This window comes from Scyliorhinus canicula, chromosome 12 (assembly GCF_902713615.1).
Source record: "Scyliorhinus canicula chromosome 12, sScyCan1.1, whole genome shotgun sequence".
In the NCBI taxonomy this organism is placed as follows: Eukaryota; Metazoa; Chordata; class Chondrichthyes; order Carcharhiniformes; family Scyliorhinidae; genus Scyliorhinus; species Scyliorhinus canicula.
In genome coordinates this window covers 61,322,802-61,340,743 of record NC_052157.1, presented here as the reverse complement: position 1 = coordinate 61,340,743, position 17,942 = coordinate 61,322,802, and the positions used below count along the sequence as shown (strand labels likewise).

The 17,942-nt window shown below is 49.3% G+C and overlaps 1 protein-coding gene across 2 annotated transcripts in view; it reads right to left on the bottom strand.

Moving 5' to 3' along the window:
* Positions 1-13,944, bottom strand: part of LOC119975258 (myelin-associated glycoprotein-like) — a 91,600-nt gene extending 77,656 nt beyond the window's left edge. The window contains exons 1-3 of one of the 2 annotated variants that reach the window (XM_038814947.1): positions 13,759-13,944; positions 6,148-6,403; positions 4,184-4,265 (exon numbers count right to left, since the gene is read on the bottom strand). In XM_038814947.1, coding sequence (XP_038670875.1) covers positions 4,184-4,223 — 40 coding nt within the window. In that variant the 5' untranslated portion in view covers positions 4,224-4,265; positions 6,148-6,403; positions 13,759-13,944. The remainder of the gene's footprint in view (positions 1-4,183; positions 4,266-6,147; positions 6,404-13,758) is intronic. The other variant, XM_038814948.1, reaches the window with a different exon arrangement.
* Between the last annotated feature and the right edge of the window lie 3,998 nt (positions 13,945-17,942).

The window sequence follows — 17,942 nt, the reverse complement described above, 5'->3', positions numbered from 1 at the left end:
CTTCCAAAATTTCCTCCACCAGCCGCTGCTGTTCGCCTCTTGCCGACCTGTCCACCTGAGCTTCTAACGAGATGATCTCCTTCCGAACAAGTTCCCTAACCTGCAGACACTTAAACCTATTCCCCCATAGTAACTGGAACATGCCTTCCAGCTGCTCCAGGTCTGCCAACCTCCCTTCCACGAACAAATCCCGAAAACATTTTATCCCGACCTGTCGCCACCTCCGGATCCTCGCATCCAACACCACTGGCACAAACTTATGAATGTCGCAAATCGGCACCCACAGCGACATACCTTCCAATCTAAAGTGCTCCGACACTGGTTCCAAACCCTCAATGCTGATACCACCACCAGACTCGTGGAGTATGTGACCGGCGTGAACGGAAGGGGGGTCAACATTAGTGACCTCAAATTGACCCCTGACACGAGGCTGCCTCCATTCGCCCCTAAACTGACCCACCCCCACCCGTTGATCCCTCTCCATGAACACCCTCCTAACCCACAGAGCCTTCCCCACCCACACAAACCTCAAAATAATAAAATCTCATAGAATCTCGACAGTGCAGAAGGAGGCCATTCGGCCCATCGACTCTGCACTGACCCTTCGAAAGACCACCCTACCTTGGCCCAAATTCCCACCCAATTTCTGAAACCCCACCCTAAGATGCAATTTAGCATGATCAATCCACCTAACGTACACAGCAGGGTAAACTGCTCACTGAAATGGAGAGTATGGCGGTAGTCCTAAATCAGTACTTTTCTTCTGTCCTTACCAAATTAGAAGATGATGACAATGGCCAAATTTAAAATGTGAGTGTTGAGCAACTGAGTAGTATAGTGATGGATAAAGAAGAGGTGCTAAAAAGGCTGGCAGCACTTCAGGTCATCACATCCCATGCCATTAACCTTCCGAAGAAAGGACTTATCAACAAAACTTGGGAGGTTCTGGAATATAAACAAAAACTTTGGCAGCACTGTCATCTTCACTGCCTGTATTCAACCCAACAAAGGCAATCGCAGCACATCCCACCTCTTAAAATTCACCAGCCGCACCAAGTTCAGCTTGTGCAGCTGGGCCCAACTCCACATCATCTGTATCCCAAGGAAGCGAAAACTTGCCACCATCAACCAAAGTTGCAGTTCCCCCAGCCTCCTCTCCTGTTCCCATGCATTAATTAATGCGGGCAGCACGGTAGCACAGTGGTTAGTACTGTTGCGTCACAGCTCCAGGGTCCCGGGTTCGATTCCCAGCTTGGGTCACTGTCTGTGCGGAGTCCGCACGTTCGCCCCATGTCTGTGTGGGTTTCCTCCGGGTGCTCCGGTTTCCTCCCACAAATCCCAAAAGACGTGCTGTTAGGTAATTTGGACATTCTGAATTCTCCCTTTGTGTACCCAAACAGGCGTCAGAATGTGGCTCGGGGCTTTTCACAGTGACTTCATTGCAGTGTTAATATAAGCCTACTTATGACAATAAAGATTATTAAATAAATAAACAGTATATGGTTAACTTGGAATGACACAAGTTTACCTATTATTATTCAACACTATGTATTAACTAAAACATATGTAGGGAGTGATGTAGAAGGTCACATTATAAACTGTGATTAATGCCAGGCATTTATGTTATGAATTCACTCTGTATAACCTTTAAAAATGGTAATTTGGGATATATGGTTATATTAAGGACACACCTTGTCTGACCTTAAGTATAATTTGTATTACATCAAGCATTATAAAATATGATGTGAATTACGAGTGATGACCATACTATGCTTTGTATTAAAAGTAAAAAGACCTGGTACAGCTTTCAAAGCTGCTGTGAAACTGGCTGGAGCCTCATGGTGAGTTAACTAATAAGGACAGGAATACAGGCTGCCAGTGCTAGCCTGTTACAGGGGGGTAGCAGTCACCAATTGATCATCTGTTGGATGAAGGAGTCTCCGGCTAACAAATGTCTGGGGTCATGGCCTGTTATCAATTCTAAAGGTCACGGGAAACTACTCGGATATGAAGAATAATAGTGTTACCATGGAGATCTTGAGTTGAATAAACAATACTTGTGAGGGAAGGGCTAGCTACAGAATAGTGGGAGGAGCAAAGAGGAGTGATAAAACTGTAAAAAACGTGTACCCTCGTGTCTGTAAGTCGAGGTGATTTCTGTCTGACTTCTTACCTGGAGTTAAGGCAGACCTTCTCTCCTGGCCACTTTACCATCTTTACTAAATCATATGAACCAAATTCAGTGCTTGATCCTTGTCTACATTTTCGAGCCTAATAATACCACGCTACAAAAACTGGAGAAAAGCATAATCGAAAATGGTCTGATTCAATCCAGTATGTCCATGTTCGTGTGAGTCCTTTTTGGTCTTATTCAAATTAGTTACGCATCTGCCAGAATTACATAGAGTCATCATCAAGTATGAAGCATGTCGGGTATAGGGTGGATACGTGAGTTTGAGTGGGGTGATCATTGCTCGGCACAACATCGAGGGCCGAAGGGCCTGTTCTGTGCTGTACTGTTCTAAAAAAAATAAGCATAAGCCAAGGTAGCATTGAATTCACATAAAGTTCCGACACAGCCATCGTCCAAAATTAGATCCCATCTCTTTTATGTCCTTGCTTCTGACTTCATTGGCAACATCGACTTGTTTGCCAAATACCCCATTATTTGACAACTGCACAATCCGTCACGCACAACTGTCATGTTATTTTCAGTTTATTTGATGTGTCCCGATAAATTATTGGGGAATCAATTCAGGATTTGAGTGAGAAATGGAATATCGAACCAACTACTTCTCTTCATTAGCCTAGATCTAACAGCCTAGCTGAATGAATAATTTGCGTGGTGAAACCCTTAATTCTCCAATGTAGAGCAAGCAAGATCTGCGCATTGCAATGTTACATCTCAGAGCGACATCTTTAAGTGCAGCTATTTCATGACCAGCAGAGCTAATGTTTGGCAGGCCAGTGCAGATCTGGGTGTACCGGCCAATTGCCTGAGCACTTTAGAAACTCAGAGGTTCATTAGCTCGATACACTTCTGTCATGGTAACTAAAGATGAACAAGACACCAGAAACTGTCCTTCCCAAACACCCATGACTTCAGCAGAAATCTGAAGAGTTGCAGATATGAGTCTTTATCATCGGATTATAGAATGATACAGCACTGAAGGAGGCCATTTGACATTATGTTTGTGCTGGATCTTTGAAAGAGCTATCCAATTTGTCCCACTCTACCGCCGGCTCTTTTCCCCACAGTTCTGTAAATTTATCGCCTTCAAGTATTTGTTCAATTTCCCCATTTTGGAAGTTCCTCTTGAATCTGCTTTCAGCGCCCTTTCAGCCAGTGAGTCAATGGTCTCCATCTGAGCTGCAAAGTTCAGAGACTGTGAAATTTAAACTTTGCAGCAGATCAGATACAATCATGAGAACTGGAAATATTTCACACTTTTAACCACTGACTGCTTTATCTTCCTTCTCTCTCTCAGTTATCTTGCACTCTTATCGAAGTTTCGAGCATGGTGAGTATGGACAGGAAGTGTGACACTGAACAGCCCGTCTATTCTAGGAGCTGATGTGTTGTGCTCATGGGAAATTCTGACTAAAATCACCAAATTTTAGGCCATTGCAATTGGAGTCCTGGCGTCGGGATAGAATTAATTCCCCAGTTCTTATCCTTGGTTCTCTGCTCAAACCATCACTTCTTTGTTCACTCGCTTTGGCTTCCAGTGCAGAAAAGGCTCGATTTTAAAACTCTTATCTGCAAGTTCCAAATCGTCCATCTCCCCTCCCCACCCTCTCTGTAACTTAGTCCGTATCTCCAATTCTTTATTTTAAATTTAGAGTATCCAATTTTTTTCCAATTAAGGGACAGTTTAGTGTGGTCAATTCAGAATGTGCATACTCCAAACGGATAGTGACCCGGGGCCAGGATTGAACCCGGGTCCTCGACGCCGTGAGGCTGCAGTGCTAACCACTGCGCCACCGTGCCTCCCCCACATCTCTAATTCTGCTGTCAGACAGAGAGTCAGTATATATCATTGAGGGGTGGTGGGTGAATAGAACTTGGTGTGAGTTTGTCCACTGGGTCACTGCTGAATTGGTTCCCAATCAGAGCTCAAGAAGAATGATCGTTTATAAACACTATTTATCATATATCTGTACGAGCTGACGATGGTGTTACCTTGGAGAAGTGATAGGAGGAAGTAAGATTTCCCAATCATTGTCCACTCCCAAATATTTCACCAGTTTCACAATCTCAAGATCTGAAAGAGAAAGGAGTTATGAGATCTCGGCGCGATTCTTATAATTTTTATTGTCTCAAGTAGGCTTACATTAACACTGCAATGAAGCTCCAGTGACAATTCCCGAGTTGCCACACTCCGGCGCCTGTTCGATTTCACTGAGGGAGAATTCAGAATGTCCAATTCACCTAACAGCATGTTTTTCGGGACTTGTGGGAGCAAACCAGAGGATCCGGAGGAAACCCACGCAGACACGGGGAGAACGTGCAGACTCCGCACAGACAGTGACCCAAGTCGGGAATCGAACCTTGGACACTGGATCTGTGAACCAACAGAGCTGACCACTGTGCTACCAGCATTTTCCCATGCAGCGCAGCCTCGCCAGCAGCGGAATCCTCCATTCCAGCAACCGGACCATGGGATTTGCCATTGTAGCCACCTCACGCCGCAGAGAAACCTATGGGTGTGCTGCTGGCAAAGCGGACGATCCCAACGACAGAGAATCCCGCTGCTCGCTTCTTGTCTGACAGCTCTCGAGAGATCAGAGCTGCTTTTAGACAATGTCTTCACAGACTAATTGGATTCTGTGTGGGATGATAGGTGCTCTTCAGAAAGTTACAAAGCCTTAAGAATTAAAAACAATGAAGGATCTACATTTCTATGGTGCCTTTCACCACCACAGGATATTCCAGAGCTCATGGGCAGGATTCTCTGATCCAAAAACGAAGGGCGGGATTCTCCGTCGGCCGACGCAGGAATCGGGGAACATGATTGGGCGGAGAATCAGTTCCAACGCCAAATCACAATTCTCTGTCACCTCGACAGCAGCGTCAATGCGTTCCAGAACGCCCAGACAGTAAACGCCGTTGGCATATCATTAGCAGTCTGGACCCGATATACTCTGGGGCCTCCGCGATTCTCTGCCTCCATTGGGCCGAATTCCCCATAGCGTGATTCACTTGTGCTTTTAAAATCGTGAAACCAGCGTTGTGGCTGATGAGAGAGAGAGAGAGGAGATAGGACAAGGAGTGCCCATGAGCTGCCGGGCAGGACACTAGCCTGGCTGGATGGGTTTGGGAGGGGCACTGCCAAGGCCTGGACGGGGGGGGGGGGGGGGGGGGGGGGGCTGTGGGTGACGGGGGAATGGGCTTTGTGGCCGGAGTGGCCCCCACGGGACTGGGGCGGTGTCCAGGCACAGACTGCCATTACCACGGCTTTCAAGGCAGCCATCTTGTCTCGACCAGTGTCTGCATGTCTGAATGTCTGCATTCTCCCAGCCATGGAGCACAGGGATTGGATCATCGCCATCTGGGACTGCGTCACATCACCTATTGACTGTTCTGCCACCTTCTGAATATGTGTCATATCAGCCAGTGACTGCGCCATTTCGCTCTGGGGCTGGGCCACCTCCCCCTGATCAGTGCCATGTCAGCCACGCCTGGGCAATGTCTGGCACATTCTCAGCGATTGCCGGCTGTGACTGGGCCATGCTCAGAAGCGCCAATTTCCAGGCGACTCTGACACGTGGCTGCATGTGATTTGGCCACTCTGTACTGGACCACAGCCAGCGCCTGCACAGAATGCCCCAGGCCTTATACAAGCTGATCCATAGCCAAAACCCTCGCCCTCAATGCCTCCACCGCGGATGCCAGCCGTGCGGTGTTGGCCTGGGCGGCACGCATGGTGCACACCACCACCTCTCCTGCACACGGTTGGACTCCTCCTGCTGCACCTATAGGTGCTGGATGCTTGTCGAAAGCCCCTCATGTAGTCCCTGGCTCTGTGACTGCATCTCCACTATAGATGGGACTGTCTGTTCATGTATTCCAGAACCAGTATGGTTGGAAGCTAGTTGCTCGGGTTGGCCTGCCCTCCGACCATCCACCCCCTCAGGAGTTCCTACCTCCACCTGATGACAAGGATCAGCTGTGTGGTGGGCATCAGAGAGTGTCCCAGGAGCCTCTTCACTGAAGTGCCCAATCGAGATGGAGAGTGTTGAAGCCGCAGTGACAGGAAATCTGTGTCAATATCGGAGTCGAGCTCCGGAGTGCCCTGGATCTCAGGCGGTGGGCTGCTGCTCAGCTCACAGGGGAGCTCCGGCTGTGGTACTGGCTGGGGGCAGGTGAAACCAGGTGGACCCGCCCCATCACTTGCAGGTCCTGCAAGACACAAGACAAGGCGTATGATTAGACAGCGGGCCAGGGAGGAGGGGGGGTGGGGGTAATGTTGGAGTGGGTGAACACACGTGTTACGGGGAACCGCAACCAAGCGGGGTCTCATTTCCTCGCAGCAATGCTCAAGAACTTGGTGCAGTCACAGCAGGTCATGGCTGAGGGTGCAGGCTGATCTGAACCAGTCACAGAAGGAGGTGGCAGAGTTACTCTCTGATGTGGTACAGTGCCAGTGGGAGGTGGTCTACTCCCTGTGCTCCATGGCTGTGAGCATTGAGACCCTGGTCAAGATGGGAGTGAGCCTCTAGACTGGAAACACCAGATGGCGAGGGAGCTACAGGTGATGTGGTGATAGCTCCATTCACACCCCTGTCCCAAGGAGTAACCTGATGGAGGAGGGGGTGATGAGGCCCGTGCCGATGACTCCCCTCAGCACCTCAGACCCCCCCCCCCATTCCCTGGCACATCTGACAGGCAACAGGCAGAACAGGGTGGCACCACGTCACCTGGGACACCGGAGCAGCAACTGGGCCCATCCAGGTCCGGTTGCTCCACAGGACGGACGCCAAAGGGGATCCAGTCACAGGGCGGGACCACAGCAGGCCGCTTCCATTGCTGATATACCAACTAGGGATCCACCTAGATATAGCATTCAGGCCCATAAAGGCCAGAAAGATAGACACCAGTTAAGTTAGCGCAGGTGCAGCACACAGTGTAGTGTGCGGGGCTAGAGCACAAACCTGAATATGTTCACTGTTTCACAATAACACATCTTCACAACATTTCAGCCTCCATTGGTGCTCTGTCAGAAGGGTGTGAGGAATTGGCTGGGCTGGCTGCAGAGGGGGCACTGGGAGGCACTGGGTGGGATGTGGCACAGGGTGGGTGGTCATGGGAATGCGTCTTCTGGCCAGGCTCCCTAATCGGTGAACCTGGAGGCAATTAGAGTGTCCCGTGCGCGCCAACCCAGGTGCACACCTTGTGCAGTCTCCTATGCCTGCCTGGACCCCATTACCTGCCCATTCTCGCCCTTCCCCACATCCTCCTCATCGGATGAGGCCGGGCATTCATCCTCCCCCTCAGCACAACGCCCCTGTACTGTGCGATGTTGTGGAGGATGCAGCAGGCCACCACAATGTGGGAGACTCTCCTAGCGCCAGGAAAGTCTCTTTTGGGTCTTTTGGGCCCCTCCAAAAAAGTTCAGACACCTGAACCACATCTTAAGGATCCTGAAGCACGGCTCGATAACTTCCCCTGGTTGTTGCATTAGCATTGTTGTAGCGGGTCTCTGCGCGGTCTGTGGACACCAGCGACCATGGCCGCTATTGATAATCCCTCTCACCCAGGAACCTGCCCCTCATCCAGGAGTACACCTCAAAGATGTCAGGAACAATCGAGTGTGACAGGATGAAGGTGTCAACCACACTGCCCGACTTTTGGGCACAGACGTGCATGATGTGCAACTCATGGTCACACACCAGCTGCATGTTCATCGAGTGGAACCCCTTTCAGTTTGTGAAGACCGGCCTGTCATGGGCTGGTGCTCGGAGGGTGACATGCATCCCATCAATCACCACCTGGATCTGAAGCATCTCGTCGATGATGGCGAACCCCGCTGCCCAGGTATCCTGGTGGCTCAGTCCACATTTAATATTTGATATATTGTACCAAGTGAGCATAAAGGACCTCTGTGACCGTAATGGCGGTCCGTGCCTTGGCATCCCAGTCATGGGAGGTCACCCCAACCACACGGCCCATCCGCTGGTCACCTCCGTCACTCCCCCGCTGCACCCCCCCCCCCCCAGCGTTGGCAAGATGCCCCCACCCCAGCAGCAGGATCAGCAGCCCACAGTCGTGCCTCTGTCTGTCCTACCTACCCTCACTCCCTCATCAGCCATGGCACCTGATTCCAGATTTTTAAAACTACAAGTGAAACTTGCCCTCGGTAATTCCTCCCGGTGGTGGCGGAGCATCGCACATGACCCAGAAAACACCGAGTCAGGCCCGCCATTGATATGCCAATGCCGTTTACTGTATGTGCAGACTAGAATTCATTGATGCCGCTTTCAAGGTACTGGAGCATGGCATTTTGTCGAGCACGTGCCACTGGCCACGATTTTCACCTCACGAGCGATTCTCCACCTGATGGCGTTAACCATCAGAGAATTCTGCACTTTGAATTAGAAATATATTCATTATAACAGACCTAAGCCTCACACCCAGATCTCAATGATAAGCAGAAATGTTTCAAAGGCATCAATCATTCGCATCTGTCTTTATAAAGTGACAACATCAACAAAGGACAATGTTGGTAATGAAACTGAATTCCAATCGTTACGTTACTCATTCAGGACCTGCCCGACTGTTTGCCTGGGGAGTAACTGCCGACAGGATCTGCTTGGGCTGAATGACCTCTTCTTGTGCTGTTCCATCAGTGTATTTAACTAGAAAGGGTTTATGTGTCAATGAGACTCAAAATAAGGAAGTGTGTGAACAGTGAGAAACTCTCGTTGTTTTGAGCTTTCAGCAAAATGTTGACCGTATCAAACTGATTCTGTGATGGTACATAAGAACATAAGAACAAAAGAACATAAGAACTAGGAGAAGGAGTAGGCCATCTGGCCCCTCGAGCCTGTTCCGCCATTCAATTAGATCATGGCTGATCTTTTGTGGACTCAGCTCCACTTTCCGGCCCGAACACCATAACCCTTAATCCCTTTATTCTTCAAAAAACTATCTATCTTTACCTTAAAAACATGTAATGAAGGAGCCTCAACTGCTTCACTGGGCAAGGAATTCCATAGATTCACAACCCTTTGGGTGAAGAAGTTCCTCCTAAACTCAGTCCTAAATCTACTTCCCCTTATTTTGAGGCTATGTCCCCTAGTTCTGCTTTCACCCGCCAGTGGAAACAACCTGCCCGCATCTATCCTATCTATTCCCTTCATAATTTTAAATGTTTCTATAAGATCCCCCCTCATCCTTCTAAATTCCAACGAGTACAGTCCCAGTCTACTCAACCTCTCCTCATAATCCAACCCCTTCAGCTCTGGGATTAACCTAGTGAATCTCCTCTGCACACCCTCCAGTGCCAGTACATCCTTTCTCAAGTAAGGAGATCAAAACTGAACACAATACTCCAGGTGTGGCCTCACTAACACCTTATACAATTGCAACATAACATCCCTAGTCTTAAACTCCATCCCTCTAGCAATGAAGGACAAAATTCCATTTGCCTTCTTAATCACCTGTTGCACCTGTAAACCACCTTTCTGTGACTCATGCACTAACACACCCAGGTCTCTCTGCACAGCAGCATGCTTTAATATTTTATCGTTTAAATAATAATCCCTTTTGCTGTTATTCCTACCAAAATGGATAACCTCACATTTGTCAACATTGTATTCCATCTGCCAGACCCTAGCCCATTCACTTAACCTATCCAAATCCCTCTGCAGACTTCCAGAATCCTCTGCACTTTTCGCTTTACCACTCATCTTAGTATCATCTGCAAACTTGGACACATTGCCCTTGATCCCCAACTCCAAATCATCTATGTAAATTGTGAGCAATTGTGGGCCCAACACGGATCCCTGAGATCTGCTGGTAGATCTGCTCGAAGCTGAGCAAGATTCTCCGATGAGAATCCTCAATGTCGACTCAGATAGAGAAAATATGGTTATCGAGTCCTAATCCAGAATATTGAGCTTCATGATTCTGATCCACTCCTCTGGAAGCATTAGAGAGGGAGTGCTACACTGCCGGAGGGACAGTACTGAGGGAGTGCTGCACTGTTGGAGGATCAGTACTGAGTGTCATGTGAGAGTACCTTTAAGAAATGGGTGTTTAAGAAATGTACCTTTAAGAAATGGGTGTTTATCAGTGATGTCAAAGTGTAGGTGGAACTGGGCTGTCTGTCAGCTTTTTACTTTCTTTTAGGCTGTTTTCTGCAGGGCGTGTTTTAGTTTTGTTTTCAGTGTTGGAGATGAAGCCAGACAGAGCAGGTGTACTGTTGATCTCTCTGCCATGAAAAGACTATATCTTGCTTATTTGGTGAATTCAGAATTATAAATGTTCTCAGTAGTGAATGTAAACCTAATGTGCTTCTGTTAAAGGGTGTTTCATTTGTCGTCTGGATGTTGTTTGGGAAGTTATTAAGGATTACTTAGTGTTGTATTCTTTGGGGGTTGCATTTGAATTGATGGTTGTGAAGATGTTAACTATATGTTTGAAAAAGATTAACTTGAGTTCATAGAATAAACATTGTTTTGTTTTCATAGAATTTACAGTGCAGAAGGAGGCTATTCAGCCCATCAAGTCTGTACCGGCTTTTGTAAAGAGCACCCTATCCAAGGTCAACACCTCCACCCTATCCCCATAACCCAGTAACCCCACCCAACACTAAGGGCAATTTTGGACACTAAGGGCAATTTATCATGGCCAATCCACCTAACCTGCACATCTTTGGACTGTGGGAGGAAACCGGAGCACCCGGAGGAAACCCACGCACACACGGGGAGGGTGTGCAGACTCCGCACAGACAGTGACCCAAGCCGGAATTGATCCTGGGACCCTGGAGCTGGGAAGCGATTGTGCTATCCACAATGCTACCGTGCTGCCATTTCTGCTCTGCCACTCCTGTAGATGGGGCTGTGTGCTCCCCACACCACAATCTATGAAAGGTTGTGGGTCAGGTGAACTCCATGATACACTTTGGGGTTCTCTAAACCCTGGCTCATAACATGAAGGAGTGCTGCACTGTCAGAGGGTCAGTACTGAGGGAGCGCGGCACTGTGGGAGGGTCAGTACTGAGGGATTGCTACACTGTCAGAGGGTCAGTACTGAGGGAGTGCTGCATTGTCAGAGGGTCAATACTGAGGGAGTGCTGCACTGTCAGAGGGTCAGTACTGAGGGAGCGCGGCACTGTGGGAGGGTCAGTACTGAGGGTGCTCAGAAGAATTAAGTTCCAGTTGCCCACTCAGGTGAAGATAAATGATAATTTTACAGTTTTACTCTGATACTTCAAAGCATCGGAGACTAACATGATGGAAAGAGTGCTGAGATATCTCTTCATGGAAAAACTGTACTGGAAATCTGAGAGTTTTGTGACCGAGACTGGCTGAGGGAGTGACTGTTGCCAGTTGCACACTGGTGAAGGTGTGGATGTGTGAGCTACGGGAGTGTGAGAGAAGGTAAGGGATGAGAAAAATGCTTTGGGATTGCTTTAGGAGACAGATGGTCAAATTGCTTTCGAAAGTGTATTTTTGGTTTGAGATTTCTGTCAACCTCAGCTACATCAGTATGTTTCTTCTGTGCGTTATTGTGAAAGAAAGGATTAGAGTAACAAAACCAGATTCTGTAACTTGAACTATTGTGTAAGGCAATTTGAGGGATTTTGACTTAACCACTTCCTATTTCAGAAAATAGTCAGGATTGCAGCAACTCCCACAGTGAGTAGTCATCGTCACACCTGGGCAATTAGCCTGGGGTTGCTGCCCCAGAGCGGAGCCCCCATGGAGGGTGGCGTTGGGGTGGGATCGGGATATCTCAGCACCTGCAGGCCCCTGGATTGTGTGTACCCATAACGGGAGCAACCCCAGCCCCTGCCTGCCTGTCCCACCAACCACCCATAACTCCCACTGAGCTCCTCGGGGGAACAGGACACCTTGTTTGGACTCGACAGTGTCCGACAATCCGACCAGGTTGGAAACCCTAAACCGCGGGGCTAGCCTCTGTGGCATGTCTGCAAGTCGTGTGGGATTTGCCCTGCAGGATGAGTTTAAGTGCTCCTCCCGCTTATTGATGGGGAGCGGCAGGCACTGTCCAGCGAATCAGCTGGCGGGACCATCATTTGCAGTTATGCCCGCGGTTCACCGTTACGTGGATCCATTAACGTTTGATACCAATAACGGCCTTGCCAGGTCAAGCGTCAGGAAACTCTCTGCACTTCCCACTATCACTAATGGAAACATTTCTTTGCAGGTAATTAGGTCTTTACAGGTCCAGACCTTGGATTCATTTCGCATTACATCCATCTGGCCGGGGCTTGCAAAATCCTACCCACTGTCCTGGCTTGAGAGAATTCACAGCTCTTTAACCTGGGATTGTGACTCTCTCCAGTTGCTCCATCTGGACCTGTAAAGACTTAATTACCTGCAAAGACTCGTATTCAAAGTATCGTACTGATCTTTGACTTTGTCTATATATATGTTTCTGGAACCCACCTCTTCATTCACCTGAGGAAGAAGTTGCGCTCTGAAAGCTAGTGATTCAAAACAAACCTGTTGGACTTTGACCTGGTGTTGTAAGACTTCTTACTGTGCTCACCCGACATCTCCACATCATGAAATAATTACAGTGATAGCTCAGCATTTATATTTACCAAACACACAGTGTGGAGCATTGGAATAAATGAGACAGGTTTAATGAGAAGAAAAAGAAACAGAGAGTAAGCCTATGGCAGAAGCAAAAGAAAGAGAAAGAGAAAGAGAGAGAGAGGTAATGGCAAGAGAAAAGCTTAAAGATAGAGAGTTTGAACATCACAAAATGGAAATGCAGGAGAGGGAGATGGAAAGGAATAGAGAATAACAATTTCAAACATTGGCAGACAGTGAGGAAAGTCCAGAGGAAGGAGAAAACCCTCCTTGTCAAAAGCCAGCTGGGATATGTTGAAATATATTCAAGCACTGCCATGGTTTGATGACAAAGATGTGGAAGCCTTTTGTTAAGGTCTCATTTGAGGAAGCAATTGAATTGGCCAAAGGCCATACAGGCATTGTTGGTTCAAACAATGTTGGTAGGTAGAGCTAGTGAAGTGTTTACATCACTATCAGAGGAGGTATCTAGGGGTTATGATGAGGTGAGTAATACCAGCTGAACTAGGACCCAAAGCCGACAGACAGATGTTTAGGAATCTTAAGAATGAGGCAGGTCAAACGTTCTTGAATATGAAAGAATCAAACAGAAAAATTTTGAAAGGTGGATAAGAACATTTAAATACTGGGGTGGATAAGAACATTTAAATACTGGGGAGGGTCAATACTGAGGGAGTGCTGCACTCCATAGAGAGCTACAAGGCTTTGAGAAAGAAAAACAATGAAGGCCTTGCATTTCTTTTGCACCTTTCACCACCTCAGAACATTCATAAATTTATGTCTCTGAACGTCCCCCGTCCATTTAGCTAGAAAGATATTCTGTACGATAGACTTGAGCTTCACATCCAGATCTCAATAAGTAGAGACCTTTCAAAGGCATCAATCATTGGAATCTGAATTCATAAAGTTACAAAATCAACAACGGACAATGTTGGTCATGGATGTAAATTCCATTTGTTTATTACTTACCCAGGATCTGTCCGGCTGCCTGACTGCAGAGCTAGTGTCGACACAATCTGCTTGGTTTGAATGAGCTCTTCATCTGCTGCTCCCTCTGTGCATTTCACCAGAAAGGCTTGATCTGTCACTTTGACTCAAAATGAGGAAGCTGTATCAAAGTGAGAAAAGAGCACTTTCCCCTTCCCTTCCAGCAAACCCTGCGGTTAAAAAATATCAGAACAAAGTAGTAATACAAGATGGCCATTCAGCCCCTTGAGGCTGCTCCATCATTCAATACTATAATTTATGATCTGCCCTTAACTCCACTTTCCTGCCTGCCTCCATAATCTTTGACTCCCTACTCTCTCAAAACTCTCACTCATGGCATTCAACAGCCCAGCCTCCACTGCTCTCTGGCAGAGCGAATTCCACAGACTAACTACCCTCGAAGAGAGGAAAACCCAATCACCTCCATTTTACATGGGAGATCCCTAATTCTAAAACTGTCCCCTTGTTCCGGATTCCACCACGAGGGCAAATCCCCCCTCAGTAGCCACACTGTCAAACTTCCCGCAGAAACTTTAGCATCTCAATAAGATCACCTGCCATTTTTCTAAACCCCAATGAGTGCCAGCCCAATCTGATCAACCTTTCCTCACAAGACAACCCCTTCAACCCAGGAATCAGTCTAATGAACCTTCTCTGAACTCTCTCCAATGCAAGTATATAATGATAATAACAAACTTTATTGTCAGAAGTAGGCTTAAATTTATAGTGCAATGAAGTTACTGTGAAAAGCCCCGAGTCACCACATTCCGGCACCTGTTCGGGTCCACAGAGGGAGAATTCAGAATGTTCAAATGATCAGACAGGACGAGCGAGATTCTCCGCAAACTGGAGGGGCGGGCCACTGCGGCGCCGAATCCTCCGCACTTTCAGGGGCTAGGCCAGCGCCGGAGTGTTTGGCGCCACGCCAGCCAGCGCGGAAGGGCTTGGCGCCACGCGAACCGGTGCCGAAGGGCCTCCGCCAGCTGGCCCGAGTTGGCACATACGCGGGAGCGCCAGCGTGTGCTGGCATCATCCCAGCGCATGCACAGGGGGGTTCTTTTACGTACCGGCCATGGCGGAGGTTGACAGTGGCCGATTCGGAGGCCTGCCCGCGGACGGGTACCCCATGGGGCCAGATCCCCCCGCGCCCCCCCCAGAGGACTCTGCAGGCCGTCTGTGGAGCCAGGTCCTGTTGTGATTAATGCCGGGGGGGGCCCGCTAAAATGGGCGGCCAGTTGGCCCATCGCGGGCCGGAGAATCGCCGGGGGGGGGGGGGGGCGCTGCCAATGGCCCCCAATGGGCGCAGCGCGATTCCCGCCCCCGCCAAAACCCCGGCGCCGGAGAATTCGGCAGCCGGCAGGGGCGGGATCCACGCCGCCTCCCCTGGCAATTCTCCGACCCGGAGGGATTTTCCATGGGCCAACACTGAAATCGGGAAAGGCGATTGAGTGGAAAATCAGTCGTGAATCCAAAATTGCCAATTTTCAATGCTCCGGCACCTCGACAGCGGCATCAATGCATTCCAACAGGTGCCTTGGCTGATGAGGGAGAGAGAGGAGGTAGGACACGCAGAGGCTGCCGGTCCTGCTACTGGCAGGGCTGGCAGGGTGGGGGGAGGGGCATCCTGCCAAGCCTGGAAATGGCAGCGGGGGGTGACCAGGGGATGGGCAGTGGGGTCGGGGTGACCCCTCAAGAGACCGGGGTGTCCAGGCACAGTCCACCATTGCCGCGGCCTGCATGGCAGCATCTTGCTGCGCACCCCACTGACTGCCCACCGTGGCCCCTGGTTGTGCGGAGTGACATCGGCTGTATGGGTGCACCCACCCCTGATTCCTAGCCCCACTGACTACCTCCTCCCACCAAACGGCCAACACCTGCTGGGGCAGCATGCGACCCTCCCAAAGGCAACAGCCACAGTAGCCCCTACAGGTGGGTGCCAGACTGCGGTGGTGGAATGTCCGTTGGCATGGGTAGCTCCAGCCACTGGTACCCCTGATAGCAGGGACAAGGGTCAAAGCAAGAGGCCCCCACAGTGCTGGGCCTCAATGGGGCCCAGGCTTGCCGTGGGCACAGGTGCGAGGAGGAATGGCCAAGGATGGGGAGGGGGACATGTGGGAGCAGAATCTGCAGTGCAGACTAGGACCACCGTGTAGCCAGGTGGATCTGGTTGGGCATGGGGGTATGCACCATGCTAACATATCAGCCTTTCACCCCCTGCAGACAATGGACTTCAAAATTCAGTCAGTAATGGTGGCCTTCCTGCTGGTCGCCGCAGCCTGGGAAATGCACTGAGGCTGAACAAGCTGGAGCTACTCGAGGAGGATGCTACAGCAGCAGAGACTGCCCCAGAGGAACAGGAGTCAGCCGGTGAGGTTGGAGAGCCAGCCGCCCAACAGGCCAAGGAGTAGGAGGTGCAAAGGAGGCGCTGCATAAGGCCTTGTGCGTACTGGCAGTGCCTGTCATTTGAGGACTTGTCACTCCGGGCTTGCTGTCAAAGACTCTGGCTGAGCAGGGGGACCATGCGATATCTGTCAGATCATGGTGCACCTGGGGAATATGCGAGGACACCCGCTCTGGGTGGCCTTCAATGAAACAGTCGCCTTGAATGTTTAAGCAATGAGGTCCTTCCAGGCGCCGAGTGGGGACCTGTCCGGAATCTCGGACCTCGGCGCATTGGTGCATCCGGGCTAGCACGGAAGCCCTATATTCCCAGGGCGCTCAATTCATCAAGTTCAATGTGGACCTATCTCACCAGGAAGTCCGGACAACAGGGTTTGACACTATCTCTGAGATTCCCCGGATCCAGAGAGTGATTTATGGGATACATGTTGTCATTCGAGCACCAGCCCCTTGTTGTAGGGAAAAATCCCTTGTGCCAGTGAATTCAAGAGGTCGAGTCTCAAGGCAAGATTCAAAGCGTTTTTACTGTATTGTACAAGTCCTGAAGTCCTTCAGGGAGACCCACGCAGCCAGCTCCTAACAATGGCTTGACCACGGTGATCTCCCCGATATGCAGACGAGGTTCAATATTTATAGAGAGTACAAGCATTTGCAAGGTTTTGGCGGGCTTTTGCCGTTTTACATTTGAATAGTACAGATAAATAGTACAGATACATGATTTCCCGGGCATCCTGACTCTGACGTCAATGTCTCGGCATCTGCTTGGTTTTAATAGGTGTTCCCTTGACTTACAATGGGGTCCCATTATCTCTATGCTGTACCTTGATTAGGTGTTGAGTGTGGTTCCTGGGTTAACCGGGGAACATATTGTGTCAGCCTCCTGTTTGATAGGATTTGTGTCTGTGTGTAAAACTAATCTAATCAATATATTTAATCCTTAGGTTTCTTTTGCCTGCCTGGGTCATTTTGGTTTTACAACATTTCATTTTATAACATTTCTTTTTATAAGTCTTAGTTTTAATCAAAATATATATATATCTGCCCCACTGTCAGGGTCTTGACTCGCAGATATCCCGATCTTCTGGCCATGGTGTCGTTTTAAGATGCAGCTTCGTGCTGTTGCTAGGCAGATTATAGATTCTCCATTTCGTTCTAAAAAGGTTTCTCAGCTGTGCAAAAATGGGATTCAAACGAATGCCCATCCCTTTACATCATAAATGGTGCCAATCAGTCCAATAAATGAAGAATGCTTTGATGATGTAAATATTAATACGAATCCAATATAGCCTTAGAAAATGTCCTACTTCACCCTGATTGGCCGGTCTTCACAAACCAAAAGGGGTTCCACTCAATTAATGTGCAGCTGGTATGTGTGACCATGAGCTGCTCATCATGCCTGTCTGTGCCCGATACCAATGCAGTGTGCACAACGCCTTCATCCTAGTGCACTCGATGAGCGGCAGTCCTTATCCAACGTGGTAGATTCGGGAGAGGTCGAGGATGCCCCACCCCCCCTACCCCCCCCCTCCCCCCCCCCCCCCCCCCCCCCACCACTGGCCAGCCACCCTCTCCCATGAATACCCCGATCCACCTTTGCAAGCCCCTTCATGGTACCTACCTGCCTCACTAAAGGCTGGGGGTCCTGGGCTGGCAGCATCAGCAGGTCTGGCCCATGGGATGGAGGAGGATGACAATCCATCATGCGATGAGCTTTGGTGCTCCACATCGTTTCTAACTCCTGCCCATGGCAGCATTTCCGCCATCCA